The 18,842-nt window shown below is 38.1% G+C and overlaps 1 protein-coding gene across 18 annotated transcripts in view; it reads right to left on the bottom strand.

Annotated features, from left to right (window-relative positions):
* PPFIA2 (PTPRF interacting protein alpha 2) overlaps positions 1 to 18,842 on the bottom strand; it is a 438,359-nt gene that overhangs the window by 396,742 nt on the left and 22,775 nt on the right. For 4 of the 18 annotated variants that reach the window (XM_084794273.1, XM_084794275.1, XM_084794277.1 and 1 more), the window contains exons 1-2: positions 16,126 to 16,568; positions 11,799 to 12,049 (exon numbers count right to left, since the gene is read on the bottom strand). In XM_084794273.1, the coding sequence (XP_084650399.1) occupies positions 11,799 to 12,047 (249 nt within the window). In that variant the 5' untranslated portion in view covers positions 12,048 to 12,049; positions 16,126 to 16,568. Of the gene's footprint in view, positions 1 to 11,798; positions 12,050 to 16,125; positions 16,571 to 17,143; positions 17,163 to 18,842 lie in introns of those variants that run through there. The other 14 variants (XM_084794252.1, XM_084794259.1, XM_084794272.1 and 11 more) reach the window with 10 other exon arrangements.

The raw sequence follows: 18,842 nt of genomic DNA, 5'->3' as shown, positions 1-18,842 counted from the left end.
ATGGAAGAAGAGTTCCAGAGTTAGATGAAAGGGCATCAAAGAAGCAAGATTTTTTTTATAGTAATGTGTTCCCAAATAGTAAAAGACATTAAATCACAAAATCAATAATACTAAAGATTATAAATAAAAATAGATATCATTTCACAACTTCTAAAAAATTATTTGTCTAAATGTCAAAAGAAAACAACAGTAATAATAAAACTTAACTGGAGAGGCAGAAAACTGATGAATGCCTTCTCAACACAACAAGATAAGATACAACAAAATATCAAAATTTATGGCCAAACAATTAGGAACCTAAACTTTCATTTCCGGCAAATACCTCAATTCTTTAAAGACCGGGTGAATAGAAATATTATAAATATCATTATTTAGAGACCAAAGATATAATCAAGACATTTTCTGAAAATTCTAAGTGAAAAATACTCATCTGAAAATTTACACTGAAGAAAACACTGAAAGTGGTTTTTATGTAGATTAAAAATGGTCCCAGATGAAATATCTGAGATATAGACGAAATGGTTAGTGTGGAAATAAACTTAAAACAATGTTACCCTAAAACACTATAATATTCATATACTGTGTAAGAAATACAATAAAGAGAAGGGCATATTGAGAAATTCACTTTTAACGATGCATATTTTAAATTATAGGAAAAATATCAAGAAATATAAAGTGTGAATTTTCTGAAGTAGAAGAGAGGAAAGTTTAATGTAAAAAACCATATTCAATCAAGTCCATAAAAATATGAAAAATTAATAAAAGGAATACTGATCAGATAAAAACCCCAAAATATTATAAATTATAGGCTAAACACAAGCATACAGGCAACTATAATAAAGATAAAAATAGCAAATGACTTGAGAAAGTTTGTCAGCCTGCATAACAATAAACCCCAGAAACTAATGTTATATAAATATAAAAATAACATACAATATAAGCACGAAAAACATTGCTTTTTTGTCCTGGTTATTGTTTTTTCGCTATGAAGAGACACCATGACCAAGGCAACTCTTATAAATGGAAGCTTTTCATTGAGAGCTTGCTTACAGTTTTACAGGCTAAGCCTATGATCATCATGGTGGGAGGCAAGTAGGCATGGTGCTGGAGTAGTAGCTGAGAGCTTTACCTCTTGATCCACAGGAAGTAGACAGAGAAGCAGACTGAGCCTGGCATGGGCCTTTGCAATCCTATAGCCCGCCCCTAGTGACGCATCTCTCCAAATAGGCCACGCCTACCTCAATGGTTACCCCTTCTGGTTCTTCCTAAACAGTCTACCACTTGGAAACCAAACATTAAAATATATGAGCCTATGGGGGCCATTATCGTTCAAACCACCACACTAATTCATAATAAAATAAGCAAGATAAAATTTATGGGAATTGCCAGGCATGGTGGCTCATGGCATGCTTTTAATCTGAGCCCTCAGGAGACAGAGGCAGGTGAGTCACTGTGAGGTGGAGGCCAGCCTGGTCTACAAAACAAGTCCAGGACAGTCAAGGCTAGACAGAAAAACCCTGTCTCGAAAAATTCAACTGTCTATTATGTCATGACAATTATCTAGTTGAGTGAAACTGATAACTCCAAAACATAGAAAGAATTGAAAATTTAAGAACTGAAAAATTCTCAAAAAAGAATTAAAAACTAAAAGAAAAAATCTGTAATTATTTGCTTTAGACATTTAAATTAATGTTTATGTGCACACAGAATTTCAGGTAGAAATTTTTAAATAAAATTATATTTTATAACACACTAAATTTAGTATATATAGTCATTAAAATTTGTCATGTCAAGATTCACATATTTTCCACCTAAACATGATTAATTTGATTAGCTTCTTTTAATCCAATCGACATTGACCACTACTATTTGCCTAGCTTCAAAATAAGTAATAAGCCGTGATCTCTTTTAAATATTTTATCACTGAGTTTAGGTAGCATACAACATGAAGGGTTTAATTGTTTTCATACATATGTATCCTCCATCTTTTTTTATCCTCCATCATTGCCTTTCTCATATTTCCGGCCTGCTCTCTTCATCCCTTGAGCTTTCATATCAAATGTGTATGTTTAAACCTAAATTTCTGCATGGGAAAAAGAAGGCAGTATTTGTTCCCCCATTATTCCCTCCTCCTCCCCCTCCCTTCATAGAGCCCCTCCTGCATTTGAATTGTCACACACACACACACACACACACACACACACACACACACACACACACACAAAGCACAAAATAAAGTGGATAAATCATTACCGTACAAGCTTAGAGAACTAAGTTCAATCTTTACAAACCACATAAAAGTGGAAGAGGAGTGGGAATCAAATACTCTAAGTCTCCTCTGTATTTCAAAGGTGTTCACTTCCACATACAGAACACACAGACAGACAGACAGACAGACAGACAGACACACGTGCACACAAACACACACACAAACACAAACACACTTAAATCAGTTTGGAAAAATTCTTTCTATTGAGAAGAGACTTTACTTCCTTCTATTAGAAAAATATTAATTAAAATATTATCCACAAACCGTTTAAATTTATTTACAATTTTAAAAACATTGACCAAAGAAAGATGTATTGTAAGTTACCAAACTTATCGTGAATGTGATAAACCATCACAAAAACAGATGATAGAACCATTTGTAGCCAGATAACAAATTCTTTAATTGAAACAGTCTTCAGAGAAATCATTTTTCAAAAGGGAAAGATAGGTGGGGGTGGTAGTTGAGCACAGTGGCCTGTTAAGTGCTTTATTTTATTTTGATTTGAATAGTCCATCGCTAAAGAACACACAATGTTGGTTATAATCTATTAGTGATGGAAATATTTGCGACGTGACAAAGTTTTTCCTGAGACAAGAAGAAAATGACATCTAGATCCTGAGGGCACTCATGATTCATCACAGAAGGGGCATGAGGAATGAACTCAGCAAGAACCACCACCATGTTCCAAGAATTTACATATCACTCTGCTGTGCAGTAGAACTTATGTAATGAGCACACATGGCTAATAATACCCCAAGAATTTGCAACACTTACAATGCCTTTAGAGTAGAACCTAATACAAAAGAAACCTTGGGATATTTAATGAATCAAAAACTATTGATTAGATAGCCACGATTAAATTTACACACATAAAAATAAATATCATTTATAAATATTTTAAATTTGCTAAAAAGAAAAAAATTAGAATGCTGGGAGTACGGCCTGAAATTCGTAGTGCCCACAGGTCTCCAGACAAAAATAAAAGTTTTAAACATCTAAGATTATCTTTCCAATGAGAAATATGTAAAGCCTGTTTTTCTATTCAGAAAACTGGGAATTAGAAGACATCAATCACCTGGAAATCATCTAGGCTTGGCTATATTAATCTACTACAACCAGGACTATGGGTGACTAGTAACCTAAATGACCTTCACAGCCAAGGGTTCCCCCAAGCTACCACAACTAGGACCAAAGGTGAGAAATAGCCCAAGTGACCTCTATGTTCTCTGTATGACCACAACTATGCTAGACCCTTGCTTAAGCTAGTACAGGTAGCCTATCTCTAGAATCCATCTTCTTAGAAGAAATGACATGTTCCCTGAGATGAGTTTTGGTGCAAATTATGTTTACTTCTGCACCAGTGACTATATTACACCAGGAAACTTTTCCCCCAAATAGCACAGTGTTTCAAATATGCCCACAATGAACCACCCCGCAGCCGACTTCCTGAAGTCTTGATTCAGGTTGACAAAATCAATCTGAACTGAATTTTTTTCATTCCAACCTCTTTGTGGTTTGTTTCTCTGCCTGTCAGGATCCCTCTCAATAGAAAATACTAGAAAGGGCTAATGTATTTCTTTCATGTGTCAGTAATCAGTTATGCCAGGCCAATGATTTTCTAGCATCGTGGGATTTGAGCATGAATCAAGATGATACTTCAAAGTGGATTCAATAACCCATGGAATCTCCTCTGATTTTCTTGGGTGAATAAATAAACCTCAATGAAAATTTGGACAGATACTTTAAGTTTCCCACTATGCTTAGGTAAACTATCAGTCTTTTAGCTTTGGATTTTGAAAATACAATTTAGACTGACTATCTCCTTCTTATAGATAAGTACAAGGACATAAAATGCAGTACGTCCTTTGGTTCTACCCAACCAAGGTCTTCCACCTTCATACCCAGTATAAGCTGTTTGAGATTTTTAGATACTCAGATCACAGTAGCATCATGGTCTCTCTTTACTCTGTCTCTTTCTGCTGTTTTCAATCTCGGGCGAGACTGACCTCGGAGAACTTGGAGGCAAAGGCAGACCACAGAAATGGCATTGCTCTCCTTGTCACCCCTGGTCTGGAGTTCCACAATGGTACTTATGTAATCAATAGCTCTTTCACTTCCCCCCAGGAGTTTATTCATGGCTTTCTCAAAGAATATCTGATACATTCTTCTCGATTTTCATTGGCTTTTTCTATTTCCTCTCTGAGAGTTTGTCCTCCAATTAGTTATTTGTGTTTTAACATAAAAGCTGTGTATGTGACACTATTCTGTTAGTTGAAGACAACCCTAAGGAAGAACCCTCCATTGGCATTTTAAGAGTCAACGACTTTGTATTTGCACTGGAAGACCAGAAGCCTGCCTCTAGCTTGCTGTGAAGACAAAGCCATCTTCAGCCTCTACTGTCCTTTTTAAATTCATGCTCTATCTTCAGTCTCTGCAAAAATCTCATCAAGCTTTCTGAGAAGTTTCCTTGAAACCTTTCTCTTTTTCTAAGTAGAATGAAATTTCCTCCTTACCCTGTGGTACATAAAGTGATGCATAATGCATAACAAATCTAAACTCTCTGAAATAATGATGTACTTCTATCACCATTTCACTAGAGTCATTGTAGAGTTAGAAAAGCCATACTGTAATTGAGAAGATGAAGACATTTAGACTGAAGAAGCTGAGAGATAGGGTTGGAGGGCAAAAAGTGAGTGGTTGGTCTCTAAAGGAAAATGGAGTCCTGGGCATGGGGTTCTTGTTAGTATACTGAAAATTTTGAAGGAGTAGATTTGGATGTTACGAAGTTGTCCAGTTGGGAGGAAGATCATTTGAAGCATTTGATATAATGGATAGAAAGTGTAACCAAAGGAGAAGATAAAAGAAATGGTTAAAAGCAAATGCGGACATACCTAAGATGAGAACATAATTACACAAAGAAAATATGAATAGAGACAATTGGGACACATGTTCAGGAAAAGAAATGACTCTTGAACAAAATAGTTATCAAGCAAGGGAAGGGAAGGGGAATTTCCAAATGAAATAACTGATAGTCCTCCTTGATTATTCAAGGGTGTGAGGATAAGGCAGGATGGCTATATTTGCAAATATCTGATTAAAGAACAAGCAAGAGTGGTTGTTATGCTATTGCTTCTGCAGTAGTAGGAGGAGAAAGCCCCAAACCCTGAGCTGGCTAGGCAAGTCAAGCTGGGTAGGGGCCACAGCCACAGTATAGACAAGTGTGCTTTCAGAACACACACGAGGGAAGCGTGGTTGTAAGGGTTAGAGAAGTAAAAAGAACTAAGCATAATAATGGTGACAATGTAGGCAGCTAGAAAAAAATGCAGTCTCTGTCTATGACAGACAATTGATAAAACATTTTTAGTGTATTGGATTAGTATATATCACAAGTGAGTCTGCTCATCCAAATGTCATTTTGGCATAGCATGAGAAGATCTTTCATGGCACAAGGGACATAGGACGATAGTTACTAAATAATCATAGAACTCAAGAAAACTACTAAGAGAATAATTACAAAAATTATAGGATTTGTTTTTAATAGCATGTGTGTGTGTATGAAGGAGGGTGTTGGGCAAACATGAGTGCAAGTGCCCACAGAAGCCCAAAGGAGGCATTGCATAACCTGGATCTGGAAATACAAGCAGTCCTGAGCTGCCTGATGCATGTATTAGCAACTAAACTTGAATCCTTTACATGTGCAGCACAAGCTCTTGTCTGCTGAGCCATTTCTCCAGCCCCCAGATAATATTTCTAATAGTGATAATACAGAGGATATCCAAATCTTGATTACAATTGAGCAATTTCTAGCATTCCAAAACATACTGGCGGCAATTATCACTGAGGAAAACCACCACAGTGATAATACCAAAACTGTAGTTCCATGTAGCATTTATTGAGCATATAATATCTGTGAGTGTTTAATTAATTATTCAACATTTTACAACTCATGTATTTCTCACAATGATCCATTGTAGCACTTTGGAACTCAGTTCTTAGACCAAGATTGAGTTAATAATTCCTGAGACAAAAAGTTATCAAGATAGTATGTTTCTGAACAGCACTACCTTCAGCGTACAACTATCCCACTGCAAATTTCCCCAAACTATTCTGCATCTTAAACTATTAAACAAAAAAATCATTCATCACCTCAATAAACAGCCTCCTCCTAAAAATTCCTCATTGAGTTGTACACTGGTGCATGTCACCTTGATGAGAACACTTGAGAATTTTTAATGTTTTCAGAAGTACATTTATATACCTCCTTGCAGCTCTCTCAGGTCATTTAAAATATGCTGATCATAACCCTTTTAGCAATATAGAAGTGTACATGTAAATGAGCCTCAATTCAAATCCTTAACCTCTAGCTAGTGTCCAGTGTCTTGGCCACTCAAAAAGTTATGACGATTATTTGTCTTTTATGTTATCACATATCTACTGTCTTAGTGTAGTTTGATGCCTTCACAATGCTGTTTCAAATCTTCAAGGCAACAATACAGTGTCTTGGATGATAATTGGTTACATTTGTGGTACACCAAATGGACTGATTTTCTAATGTTTCAAACTTCCCTTTCTCTGGACATGCCAACTGGTATTGTTTTCCAGTTGAGTCTCTGGCTCTGACCAAAGGGCAAAACAAAAATTAAGACAGAAGCAGAATTGTAAAAAGCATTCTCTGCTCTGGTTTTCCTCCTGTGCCATGAGCATGATATAGTATGTTCATGATAGCACCTGTGACACCTTCCTATCCTACAATTTGACAAACACAGAGATTGTGCTTCAGTATGCATAATCAAAGCCAACCAGGAATAGTCAATGAGCAGGTTATATGTGTCTAATCGAATGCTTTGTCCAGATCAGCCCAATTCCACAAACCTATAGTTTTGTATTTTACTGAGATTTATGTGATGTTTATTGCCATTAACTATTTAAGAAATGGATAACTAATGCATCTGAATTCTGGTCATTTAGGGAGGTGTTGAAGGTTAAGATATGTTCCTGATGCCATAAAGACAGTGGTCCTTAAATCTATGGGGTGGTAACCCCTTTGGTAAACCTCTATCTCCAAAAAATATTTACAGTATGATTCATAAGAGTAGAAAATGACAGTTATAAGGTAGTATAGTGAGAAATGTTATAAGAATATGTGTTTGTTTTAATTCCAGGTGTGAGGATGTGGGCTGCTTCAGACTATCTGCTGCAGATGGCTATGATTTGCCTTGTGCTCTAGCAGAGGTGTGGTTTTGCTAGTCGCAGATAGTTTCAGCAATTGTGTGACATGTGGAATTCTGGAAACTTTTCAGAAGGTATATAAATGCAAGAGCCCCAGTGGTTGTTGGTCACTGGGGGTTGGTTGTGGCTTGCAAAAATCTCTGTCTATCTCTCTGTGTCTCTGTCTCTCTTGTCTGTCTCTGTCTCTATCTCTCTCTTTCTCTGTCTACCTCTCTGTGTCTCTCTTTGTGTCTGTCTGTTTGTCTGTCTCCTCTATTCTTCTTTCTCTTCTTTCTAGTAATGGGGGTGAAATGGGAGAGAGGGATAAAGGGTAAGAAAGAGAAGAACCCACAAAGTAGCAAGGACCAGCTACAAAGTAGAAGCAAAATAATATTGTGGTTACACCATAACATTTTTTTTAAACTTACACCACAACATGGGGGAATTGTATTAAAGGGCCACAGCATTAGGAAGATTGAGAACCACAAGAGATGTACTTAGGTTTCAGAAAGGGATGCCTGCAGGAGAAAAGTCTAAACTACACCTCACTGCTTTTGATGATGAATGTTATATGCAGCTGTGAATGAAATAAGTCCTTTCCTCCCTGTGTTGCTTTTGTTCCTGGTGTTTTGTCACAGCAGTAGTGACCCTAAGACAGCATAAGACAAGAGTGCTGGAAGACAAGGAGGTTGTTGCTGACCTAGGCATAGTTCAGGATGGTTTGAGGACACAGTGTGAAAAATGTATAGAAGGGGAGATTTCAGGAGACATGACGGAGAAACTTAAGGCCAGGTACAGAAAGAAAGAAGAGCCCTGATCTTTATTTAAGAGGTAAAACATTATGGCTTCTTGATAAAGGGGATTAGAGATGGCGTGTAAAGCATCCTCTGTAAGGGGGGATGTTATGGAATGGTAATATGAATCTGTACATCAGCTGCTGTTAAAGTGGGCGTATAGCTAGAAACCTCAGGGTGAAGTGTGGCAGGACGTAAAATTATCGAGGCTCTTTAAACACTGATACGCTCCAAATAGAAATGGAATATACTGTGAAGCTGATATTTACATAGTTAATAATATTGAAATATTGCTACATTTCTGCCTGGAGAGACAAGAGAACAGGGGGTACCTAAAACAAAGCCCCAGTAACCAGTGCCTGAAAGCTGTGTGCAGTCAATTTAGAATAACTTTATCATAAGGTTTGTGACCACTTTCAGTTCTGCTGGCTGAAATAATTTCATTTTTATGTCACATAGTAGTTTCCCATGTTGTATGTTTTATTTATTTTTGCCTCAAACCTCACATTTATGGTAGCCATTTTTTTCCAGGACAATGTGAATGTCACCAACAAGGTATTGTTTTAAAATATTCACAAAATTCAGACATACTAATTCAAAAATATCTGTCGGCTATTTGAATGAAATATATACTGCTAAAAGTATAGCTTGTGATATTATATATTCACATTATAGAAAGGAGAGTGTCATCACCGTGTTTAATAACTGTGTATTTCTGATGTTTGCAATAGTAACATTCAGATCAATATTTTTAAAATATTAAATAATATAAAAATATGGTTATAGTAATGTCATAGTATATGATCTCTGTCCATACCCATAGTTCCTAAACAAATATATCCTTAAAACTAGTATTTCACTGGAAGAACACAGTAAAACGAGATATTTTAAAAATGAGACTATATACTTTATTTTTTCACAAAGTAGAAATATTTATAGTGTTCTCTTCAGAAGTGTATATGTATAACTAAGATTGGTCCATAATACACATTATATATAGCAGGAAATCTGAACCCCACAACACAACCTCTTAGGACTGAGGAGATGGTTCAGCGGTTAAAGTGTTTGGCAGACAAGCAGTTAAGCATGAGGTTTGGACATGTTAGTGCTATGTTGCACAATGGTCCGTTTGCAACATAATGCTTAGGCGAGGGGAACAAGGAGCACTTGGGGCTAGCCAGCAAACCAGACTAGCCACATAGGCTAGCTCTGGCTTCAAGGGGGAAAGAACATACTTCGATGAATAAGAAGTGGGAGAATGAGGCTCCCAAAACAATCTTTGGTTTGAATACATATGCATACATGTGCACACACATGTACACATGAAAGAGAAAAAAATGCAACCAGACTAAAAGAGTTGTCATAATAAAGTGTACATCAGTATAATAAAAATAAAAATATAAATTCTTTGATGTTATAATCTCAATATATTAGTTATCAAGATTTGCTAGACATGATTTTTCACTCTCATTCCCAGTATATGCAGAAAGTACAATGGGCCCCTCGATGAAACACTATCATGAAATAGAAACAATCACCCTATGTGACACGGATAAGTAAGGCATGATTTACTGTAGGACATTACTTGTGACCAAACGGAGCAGTCTTAAAGAAGAGTGAGAAAGATGATAGCTTGAGACATCACTTAATGAAGAACAATTGACAATACTGAAATAGCTAACTTGGAAAAAAAAAAAGCACCATACCAGGTGAAGATTGGATAGCTGCTGTTGGGAATTAGTCAACAGACTCTAGGTGCTGAAACCAACCAACCATTGGTTTCAACAGATGGAGGTCAGTTGAAAGCTTATTTCCCACTATAAGCCATTGAACTTGTGTAGGTTTTGAACAGACCTCATTTGTATAGACGTCTGGGATTACCCAGTGGTAAGGCAGAGTATGATCTATCCCATTCTGACCGTGATGTGTATCTCAGCATGACAGAAAGTCAGTAGGAACGCTGAAGGCGGCTTCTGAGTAAAACTTTGTATTGTGGAAGGATATGCTTCACAAGAGATCCCCTGTGGGGATAAATGAAACCCTTCAAAAATTGCCATTCTGGTTTTTTTTTTTCATTAAAACCCAAGAAAACTAGTATTTAAAACAAAAAAAATTGATTTATTGTGTGAAAAATTTTAAAACGTTATTCATATTCTGTGCATTTTTCTATGAAAAAGCAATATAACCACATACCTTCTCAAATGGACACTAACCCTTACCATCAACTCCTTATGCTAATAAACTTGCAAATGACTAGTCTTTATTTTTATAATAGTCAAGATGGACAAAAATGGACGTTGAAAAAAACCTAACAATGTTAGTTTGAGTCATCTGAAATTTGATATTTGTTAATTTCCTTCTTTCTTTCTTTCTTTCTTTCTTTCTTTCTTTACTTTCTGAGGGAATTTTGTCACAGTCTAGGCTGGCCTTGAACTCTCCATCTTCCTTCTTTAAGTGCTGGGATTTACATCCATGAGACACCCATGTTCGGCAATTTCCAAAAGGTTTAAAAGTAAACAGAAACAACTTTAAGTATTTTTAAGAAAGATGATAATGTATAAATATTTTTAAAAGTTAATCAAGTACTGGACATTTTTGAAGACAGGAAAATTAAATACTAATTATAGAGTGAATTCAGCAATCACCACCATTTGCAATGGCAGACCACACAGATGAAATTTGTAATTAAATAGTTTTCAAAAGTCATGACTATGTTTAATAGTTAACCTTTTGATAAAAAAGATTATCCATTAGCAGGTTACCAAGAAGAGACTTGATACTCTATGAGCATATACAAGGGGAGGTAATCCCCCTCAGGAACAGTCATAGGGGAGGGGAATAAGGGGAAAATGGGAGGGAGGGAAGAATGGGAGGATACAAGGGATGGGATAACCATTGAGATGTAACAAGAATAAATTAATAAAAATTTTTTTAAAAGATTATCCATTTTCCCACATTACGGCTGATGAAGTGTTTTTCTAGCTGGCTGCAGTGCCGCATGCCTGTAATCCCAGCATTCGGGAGGCGGAGGCAGGCAGACCTCTGTGAGTTCGAGGCCAGCCTGGTCTACAAAGTGAGTCCAGGAAAGCCAAGGCTACACAGAGAAACCCTGTCTCAAAAAAAAAAAAAAAAAAAAAAAAAAAAAAAAAAAAAAAAAGACAAAATAGAAGAGACATGTTTTCTATCTCCCAAAGACATGAATTTTTCAATGAACAAAAGCCCAGGCAGTCAGTAATTCTTCCATTCTACACACATGCGCGTGCGCGCGCGCGCACACACACACACACACACACACACACACACACACACACACACATTGTGCATGTGCATGCACACTTACCAATATACTTTGATTTTGTGTAAGGAAAAGTTTGATATACAGTAGTAACTCATTATGAATCTTAATCCGAAATCATACTATATATTCAGTAGAAAAGTAGTTGTAGGAATGAACCTGAAGTAATTACTGTTAAAAGCTTGCTCTATTTTGAAGTTTGGCACGAGAAGCCAGTGCTAGCAAAGCATACCTGAGGTAGAGCTGAGTTGAGCTGTCTCTGGAGTGAGTCTCTGTCGTAAATGACGTCCTGGAGTCTTTGCTGGGCGAGTGCGAGGCTTTCCTGGGTCTCTCGGAGCGTGTCCAGCAGCCGGTCTCTCTCATCCAGCATATTGACCATCAGTTGCTCAAAATGGGAGTCTGAGTCAGAGCCGCTGCTTTGGGACCCCCGCTGGCTCATTGGGGTGTCCTCGTTAATCGTGGGCATCACTTCACACATCATCGCTTAAAGAATATAAAGAGAGAATTTTAGTAAACAATAACAAAAAGTTCCAGTAATGCTCCGCCCCCCCTCAGTGGCTTTCATCTCCCTTAAGTCTTTGTGGGTCATTCCTCTCTCCCCCCTACTGCCTGCCAATCCAGAGGAAGGTGCGGACCTCAGGGGAGGATGAACTCTTCACTGTCTGCAACCTCCATGCTTTCACCTGTCACCTCACTCCACAGATGTCTCATGTGAAATACGTGGCCTGTTCATTTATTTTTCTACTTTCTATTGCATAATTTACCACATATAATTTGATTTATAGGAACATATAATTTCAATAACCTGCCCTTCTTCTATACCCCTGTGAGTTTACAAATATCTTATAACAAACACAACTCTACCATATTTGTCAAAAAGTACATCCTTGCACTTTAGTGAACAGAAAGTACATGAGCTCTGAGTGACGTGTAGATAAGTGACCTAATAGTTACTGTTTTAATCAGAAAATAATTGACTATTTTACCTAAGAAACCAGTATTTTCTTACTTCTTCAATGGATTTCCTCAAAGCAACTAATTCAAGTCATTTGATATGATCTTTTTTTTTCATGTTCTGCCTTTCAGAACTGTACACAGACTTGATCAATGATTCAGAGTGAATTAGACATAAACTTTAAGAATTAGTCTGAGACACATGAATTTGTCGTGATTACTATACAACTAATTACACTTAGTATTCCTGCTAGATGCATTGTCTGGTTTCCATCCAAACAATAAAAACTAACACTCTTTCCAGTGTTCCACAGACAAATGCAGTAAATTATATTACCAAATACAGTCGCTTCACTTCTCAGCTGCTAATTACAAACTCTTAGTCATGGAATTAATGGGCTGTTCAGAACACTTTTCAAAAATATTTATTAATTTTATTTAAAGTAGACTACACAGATATTGACACATAGCATTGTCCTATCACATGTGGCATCTTTAAAAATTAGAACTTATCTCATTTTCCTTTTCATTCTATGTCTTTCCCTCTGTCTCTGTCTCTCTGTCTCTCTCTGTCACTGTCTCTCTGTGTGTGTGAGTATGTGAGTGTATGTGTGTTCATGTGTGTGTGTGTGTGTGTGTGTGTAAGTGTCAATTTCATCTCAGTTTCAGTGGTGTGATGGCCAGAAGCTATTGGAGAGCCTCACTTTGCAGAAAGTATGATTTGAGGAAAGCCTGGTTTGGTTATGGGCCCCAGAGCTGTCTTGGGATTTTATAATGGAAGGTCAGTTAATTTTCCTGTATATATATATCCTTAGGGAAACTACTTCTGGTGGCATTTTGAAATAAAATGCCAAGATTTAACAGTTCAATATTTAATTACTTTTTTATGTGATTCCTACTGTTAAGGAGCAATGCTTAATTATTTGTGGATTATTCGGTCAGGGTCCATTGGAAATTGAGAAAAACTTCAAGAGAATGAAAGGAACTCATTTTATGGCAAGCATTACAGGTAAAGAAAAAAAAAGAATTGGAAATTTCTAAAATAATTTTTAATTCTTTGAAGTTATGTTCATCACTTACAACAGCAAGCTATCTGGACAAGAATTTGAGATATTTGTTTCACTTGTAACTTAAAGTAAGTTGCAGCAGAGTCAATATATAGAATGCCTTTACATATACACTTACACAAACTTTCTCATTAACTACTTAATGTGTATTTTATACTTTCATCACTGATTTTCATTCTTGGACTATCAGGTTAGAATGACACTGCCCTTTTAACTGTTATAAATCCTTTTTACCCTAATTGAAAACAAAACAAGAACTTTTCAATACATTAGCTTGGTCAAAAGGGAGAGTTCACATGCCATGCATGACACTCACATATGGAATAACTGGGATATTCTGGGAGATGAGACCATGGGCTTATTTTTTATTTTTGATGATGAAGGTTAAAACAATGTGCCAGAACAATGTGCCAGAAAATAAAGTTATTCACATGAGCCTCAGTCTGTATTTTAAACTCTATCCTTATAAAAGGAAAGCTATTACTAGCAACTTTAAATTCCAAGGAGAATTTAAACGCTGTCATTGTTCCAAGTGTACATTTCACCCAACTAAAGCATCCTGCTTGTATGCAACCTCTTGTTATGAGCAGAAGACATCAGACAGTCAGAAACTTTAGACTTTCAGATGGTCCTGGATGTGATCATCCAGAAGATACTTAAATGAGAAAAACCTATCTAATCTACACTTTGAATAACACAAGACCATCCCACCCGTAAAACCTGTGAAATGGAGCAAGTTCATTTGCCTTTCAAAAAATTTCATTTATCCTCCCACAAAATATGAATGATGGTCTTCTTATAAAATTTCCACTTTAAGCATCTAGGGGGTTACCCAACAGATAACACACAGTGAAATATATAAAGAATTATTATAAAAACTAAATCATGTTCTCCATTATAAACTGGTCATTGTTTTATCCTCACAGAAATGATATTGCACATTAAAACTCCTGGTTCTAAGTCTATAACTGTACTTCTAGCAGATACTTCTGAAGTCTCCAAATTCAATTTATAAAGTGCAAATGATGCAAAATTATTCAGAAAACACAATGAATGCATGCTACTTTCTTTCAGGTTAACCCAAATGAGCAAACCTAGAGCCTTTTCCTCCAAAATAGAAAGAGAAAAAACAAACAAACAACAAACAAACACACAAACAAATAAAAACTGTCTACAAAATACAAGGCCACTCTCATGGGCTAGGTTAGTTATTACATTAGACTTAAGATTTGATATAATCTATAAAGTACTTTTATGTATCTCAAAACATAGTGTAACAGTTCTTAAATATACAGCTTGAGTGTATTGGGAGCGATTAAAAAGCTATGAAGAATATTTTGGAGAATGCTGGCATGGTGCAGAAAGATATGCTCACCCAGCAACTCGTGTATTGCACCCAGATATATCACATTTTGCTTTTATAGTCAGTTTTGGTACTAAAAGTGAAAACATTACACCATTACTGAGAAGCGAGTCAGCGCACACAGTTGGCTGAGGTATTGGCCTTTTCATCACCACCCCCAAGTCAATGTGAAATATAATTTTATTAGCTTCATCTAGATATACACAACTTGATCACTAAGCTACTGAAGGTTTCAGGACCCAGTTTCAGGCAGTGCAAATTTTATTTTAAAGAGAGGAAAAAATAATAATAACCCTGATTGGTTTAATTATCTCAGTGCTTAAATTTAGCATGAATAATTTTATACTGAGAAAACCAACTCCCATGCTGTCATCACATAACCTTGAGTGCCTTCTAAATCTCTCAGATTCCAAAATAAAAGTTTCGAATGCCCAGTGGAGATCTTCAGGAAAGATTTTTGAGATCCAGGGTGTTCCTTAGTAATATATGTTTTTAGGAGCTGGAACTATTCAGACAAGAATATTTCAAAAGACTTTTATTTCTTTAGGTCAATAACTTCATATAATTGTTTCTCTAGAAATCACACAGTAGCATGGGCAAAGAAACAGTCATTTCTCTGTAGTAAGTTTCTTCTTAGGGGCAAAGGTTTAGTCTTAGGAACCCTACCAGCTCCATCTGGGTTAACCCGCAAGGAGTAATTCAGTCAGAGAAAGCCTAGCCATTGTCTGATTACATTACACGAATATTCCCCCTCCTCTTTAACTCTTTGAAATCCCCTGTCCTCAGGAAATATTCCTGCCGCCTCTAATGGAAGCATTTTCACTTTCTTTACCCTAGTGCCTGTTCAGGAAGACAAACAGCAAGCTCACCCCACACTGCTGGACAGTTACCCGGTCAGCCACACCCCCACCACCCCGAAAGAAGTTGACTTCATAATTTCCATACTAAAATTGTTCATCTGCCCCCCGGAGGGAGCCAGCTAGGCAGAATGCAGGGAAATCGGAGATGGAGAAGATGGGTGGAAAGCAGAGGTAACTAACAGTAACCCACAGGAAGGACTTCGCATCTCCTCTTCCCTGGGGGCGGGGTGGGGCTGGGGACCTGGTTTAAAAAAAGAAGAAGAAAAAAAAATGTAGCGGAAGAAAAACCATGCAACTCGAATACAGTTTCTGTACCTAAGGTCTCTTATTTCACGTCCTGTTTCTTCAATTGATCAATGACAATCGCAGTCCAGTCTTGGCTGGAGGAGAGGTGAGGCTCACACCCAGCAGTCCTGGACCATTTCCCTAGCAACCGGAGGAGAAAGGCAGCTTAGATGCTCCCGAGCTCCAGCGTTCTCTTGGAACGTGCCCTGGCTCCGTAGCGTGACAGCAGCTCGGCATCTTCCTGTGGCTCCGTCAGCAGCCAAAAGGAGAAGGGTCCATCGGAAAAATGGCATATTACAAATTTTGCTTTGGGAAGCAGAGCTCGGTTCAGACCATTGTCAAAGGGAAGAGGGGGAGGCGGTTCTTAAAGCAGCCGCAACCCCTTTGCCGCCCAGTCACAGCAGCAGCTCGCTCGTGCAGCAGGAGCCCTGGGCTGGGCCGGAGAGCTAGTAATCCGGGACTGGATCTGACTTTCAGAAACTTAGCATAGCACAACTGCTCCCCGTGGTCTCTCGGGCCAACTAGTGGGTGAAGGAGAGTCCCACCAAACTCAAACTTCGGGATAAACTGTGGGAAGTACATATCTGGAAGAGAAATTCTTCATCCAGTACCCCTACCAGGAGCCCCTTTAGAGTTTATGGTAAATGCTGGGAGTTTGATGGTTAAAAGGAAGTGAGTCCTCCTGGGGATGCTAGAATCAGGACAGGTCTTCTCTGGGCACCCAGCCTACTTCTATCCTAGGGTATATCCTTTCACTTAAAGAAAGTGTTTCTTTTCTGGGAACGGAAGCAGCCACACTCCACACACTTCACCCCTCCCTCTTTCCCAGGACACCTCCCCCCCATCCCCCGCCGCCCTCGCTGCCCACGGCAGTAATTTTATTTCCTTCCAGCCCCTTTGCAACTCATCTGCTTGCAGCAGTTGGCCCACAGAACCAACCTGCTGGGAATGTGTGAGGATGCTATAGCATCTTCTCACTTGCCTCATACAAGCCGCTGCTACTCCTCCTCCTGTGTCTCCTCCCCTCCTCCTCCTTGGCAACCTCTACCTTCTCTTCCTCTGGAACAAGGGCTTCCCCTGGAAGCTGCTGCAGTGGTTTCCACCGGCCCTTAAATAAATTCTGAAGTAATCACGTCTTTGCTCTCCTCCTCACGCACACGCATTCGTGGATACACTGGGCTCCTCCAAAAGCTTCTCCAAGGCTGCTAAGGATCACGCTGGCTCCAGTGCTCTCAGCGACGGATGGAGAGCGCCACAGATAAAGTGTCAAGGGGGTCTGCTTTGCCCAGCGTGAGCTTCTCCTACACAATCATCTGTATGGGAAAGCTTGTGTTGGCATGCGCTCTTGGGAACTGGGAACCTTCCTGCTCTGTGGCCTTCCGTGGTGTTTGTTGGTGGCTTTCTGCAGCTTTCTTCCCTTGAACCAAAGGCAGGGTAGTCATGCTTGTGGGAACCTGAGATGTCTAGGGTGTGGCTGCGTCTGTCACTTTGCATTACCTCTTCAGGTCCGCACTACTCATTGCCTTAGTGATGAGGATCTCATGTTAAATGCTCCGTGCCTGCAAGACTAAATGCATCTCTCTCTCTCTCTCTCTCTCTCTCTCTCTCTCTCTCTCTCTCTCTCTCTCTCTCTCTCTCTCTCTCTCTCTCTCTCTCACACTCTCTCTCTCTCTCCTTCCACATTAGGGAAATGTTTGAGTGAGAATGAGAGTGATAGCGACGCACTAAGGGAATAAAAAAGGAATTAAACGTGAAATATCCCGTGGAAGTTACAGCAAATGTCTACAGTAAGCAGAGTGAAAGTCCCAGAATGGATGCTTTGCTTATGCTTAAAACAGAGTCTAAATTTTACTAAGAAATGGCATTCACATGTTGACTGACTGAAGTACAATCTCCACACAAAGTTCTTAATTAGTTGATGATTCTACAGTAAAATTTGAGATGAACCATATGAATTTTATCCCATTCTCCCCTAGACTGTTACTCGAGTTTTGAGTCACGATGAAAGAATTAAATGTAAAACTACTAAAAATAAGCATATGGAAATTATTAAATTGAGCTCTATTTCTCAAACATCCTCACTCATCGGTCCTGTCATTGTGTAGGTGCTGAAACTCTACGGCTAGAGTGGACCCTGAGAATCCACACTCCTAACAGTGTCTATGCCATACACTACGTAGATGTGAACAAAAACTTCCAAAAAGAAGCTGTGTCCTTGCCCAGTCTATGTCAAAACTAACATCTTGTGAATAATAGATAAAATTGTTTAGAGTCTATTAATTTAGGAGACTACCGGCTTCCCACAGCCAAAAGAATGCCGTTAGATAACATCTTGGTCCTATAGAAGCATTTCCTTTATCTTGCCATAACTGCCTCTGTGCTGTACCCACCAGTGGGTTTTGAACTTGCCTTGATTTATGACTTCCTTTGTTCTACAAAACTATACAAATTCATAAAACTGTTGGATAATGGAATATTGTTAATGTGTAGGTGTGTTTCCAGGCCCTGGCTACTCAAAAATGGCCCCAGAACAAACTACATCATATTCCCTTTTAGATGAGAGCTATGGTTTGTTTTTGTTTGTTTGTTTGTTTGTTGTTTTGTGTGTGTGTTTGTGAATGTTGGCAAAATCTAGGCCACCAATAAAACTACTACTCTACAAGTATTATTTCTTTATTTATCTATTTATTTATGTACTGTTCTCATTTATTTTTTAGTGGCTGAGTCTTCTATCGCTACATGTTCTG

Source organism: Acomys minous (genome assembly GCF_964271855.1).
Source record: "Acomys minous genome assembly, chromosome: 9".
Lineage (NCBI taxonomy): Eukaryota > Metazoa > Chordata > Mammalia > Rodentia > Muridae > Acomys > Acomys minous.
This window is presented reverse-complemented; position numbering and strand designations above follow the sequence as displayed.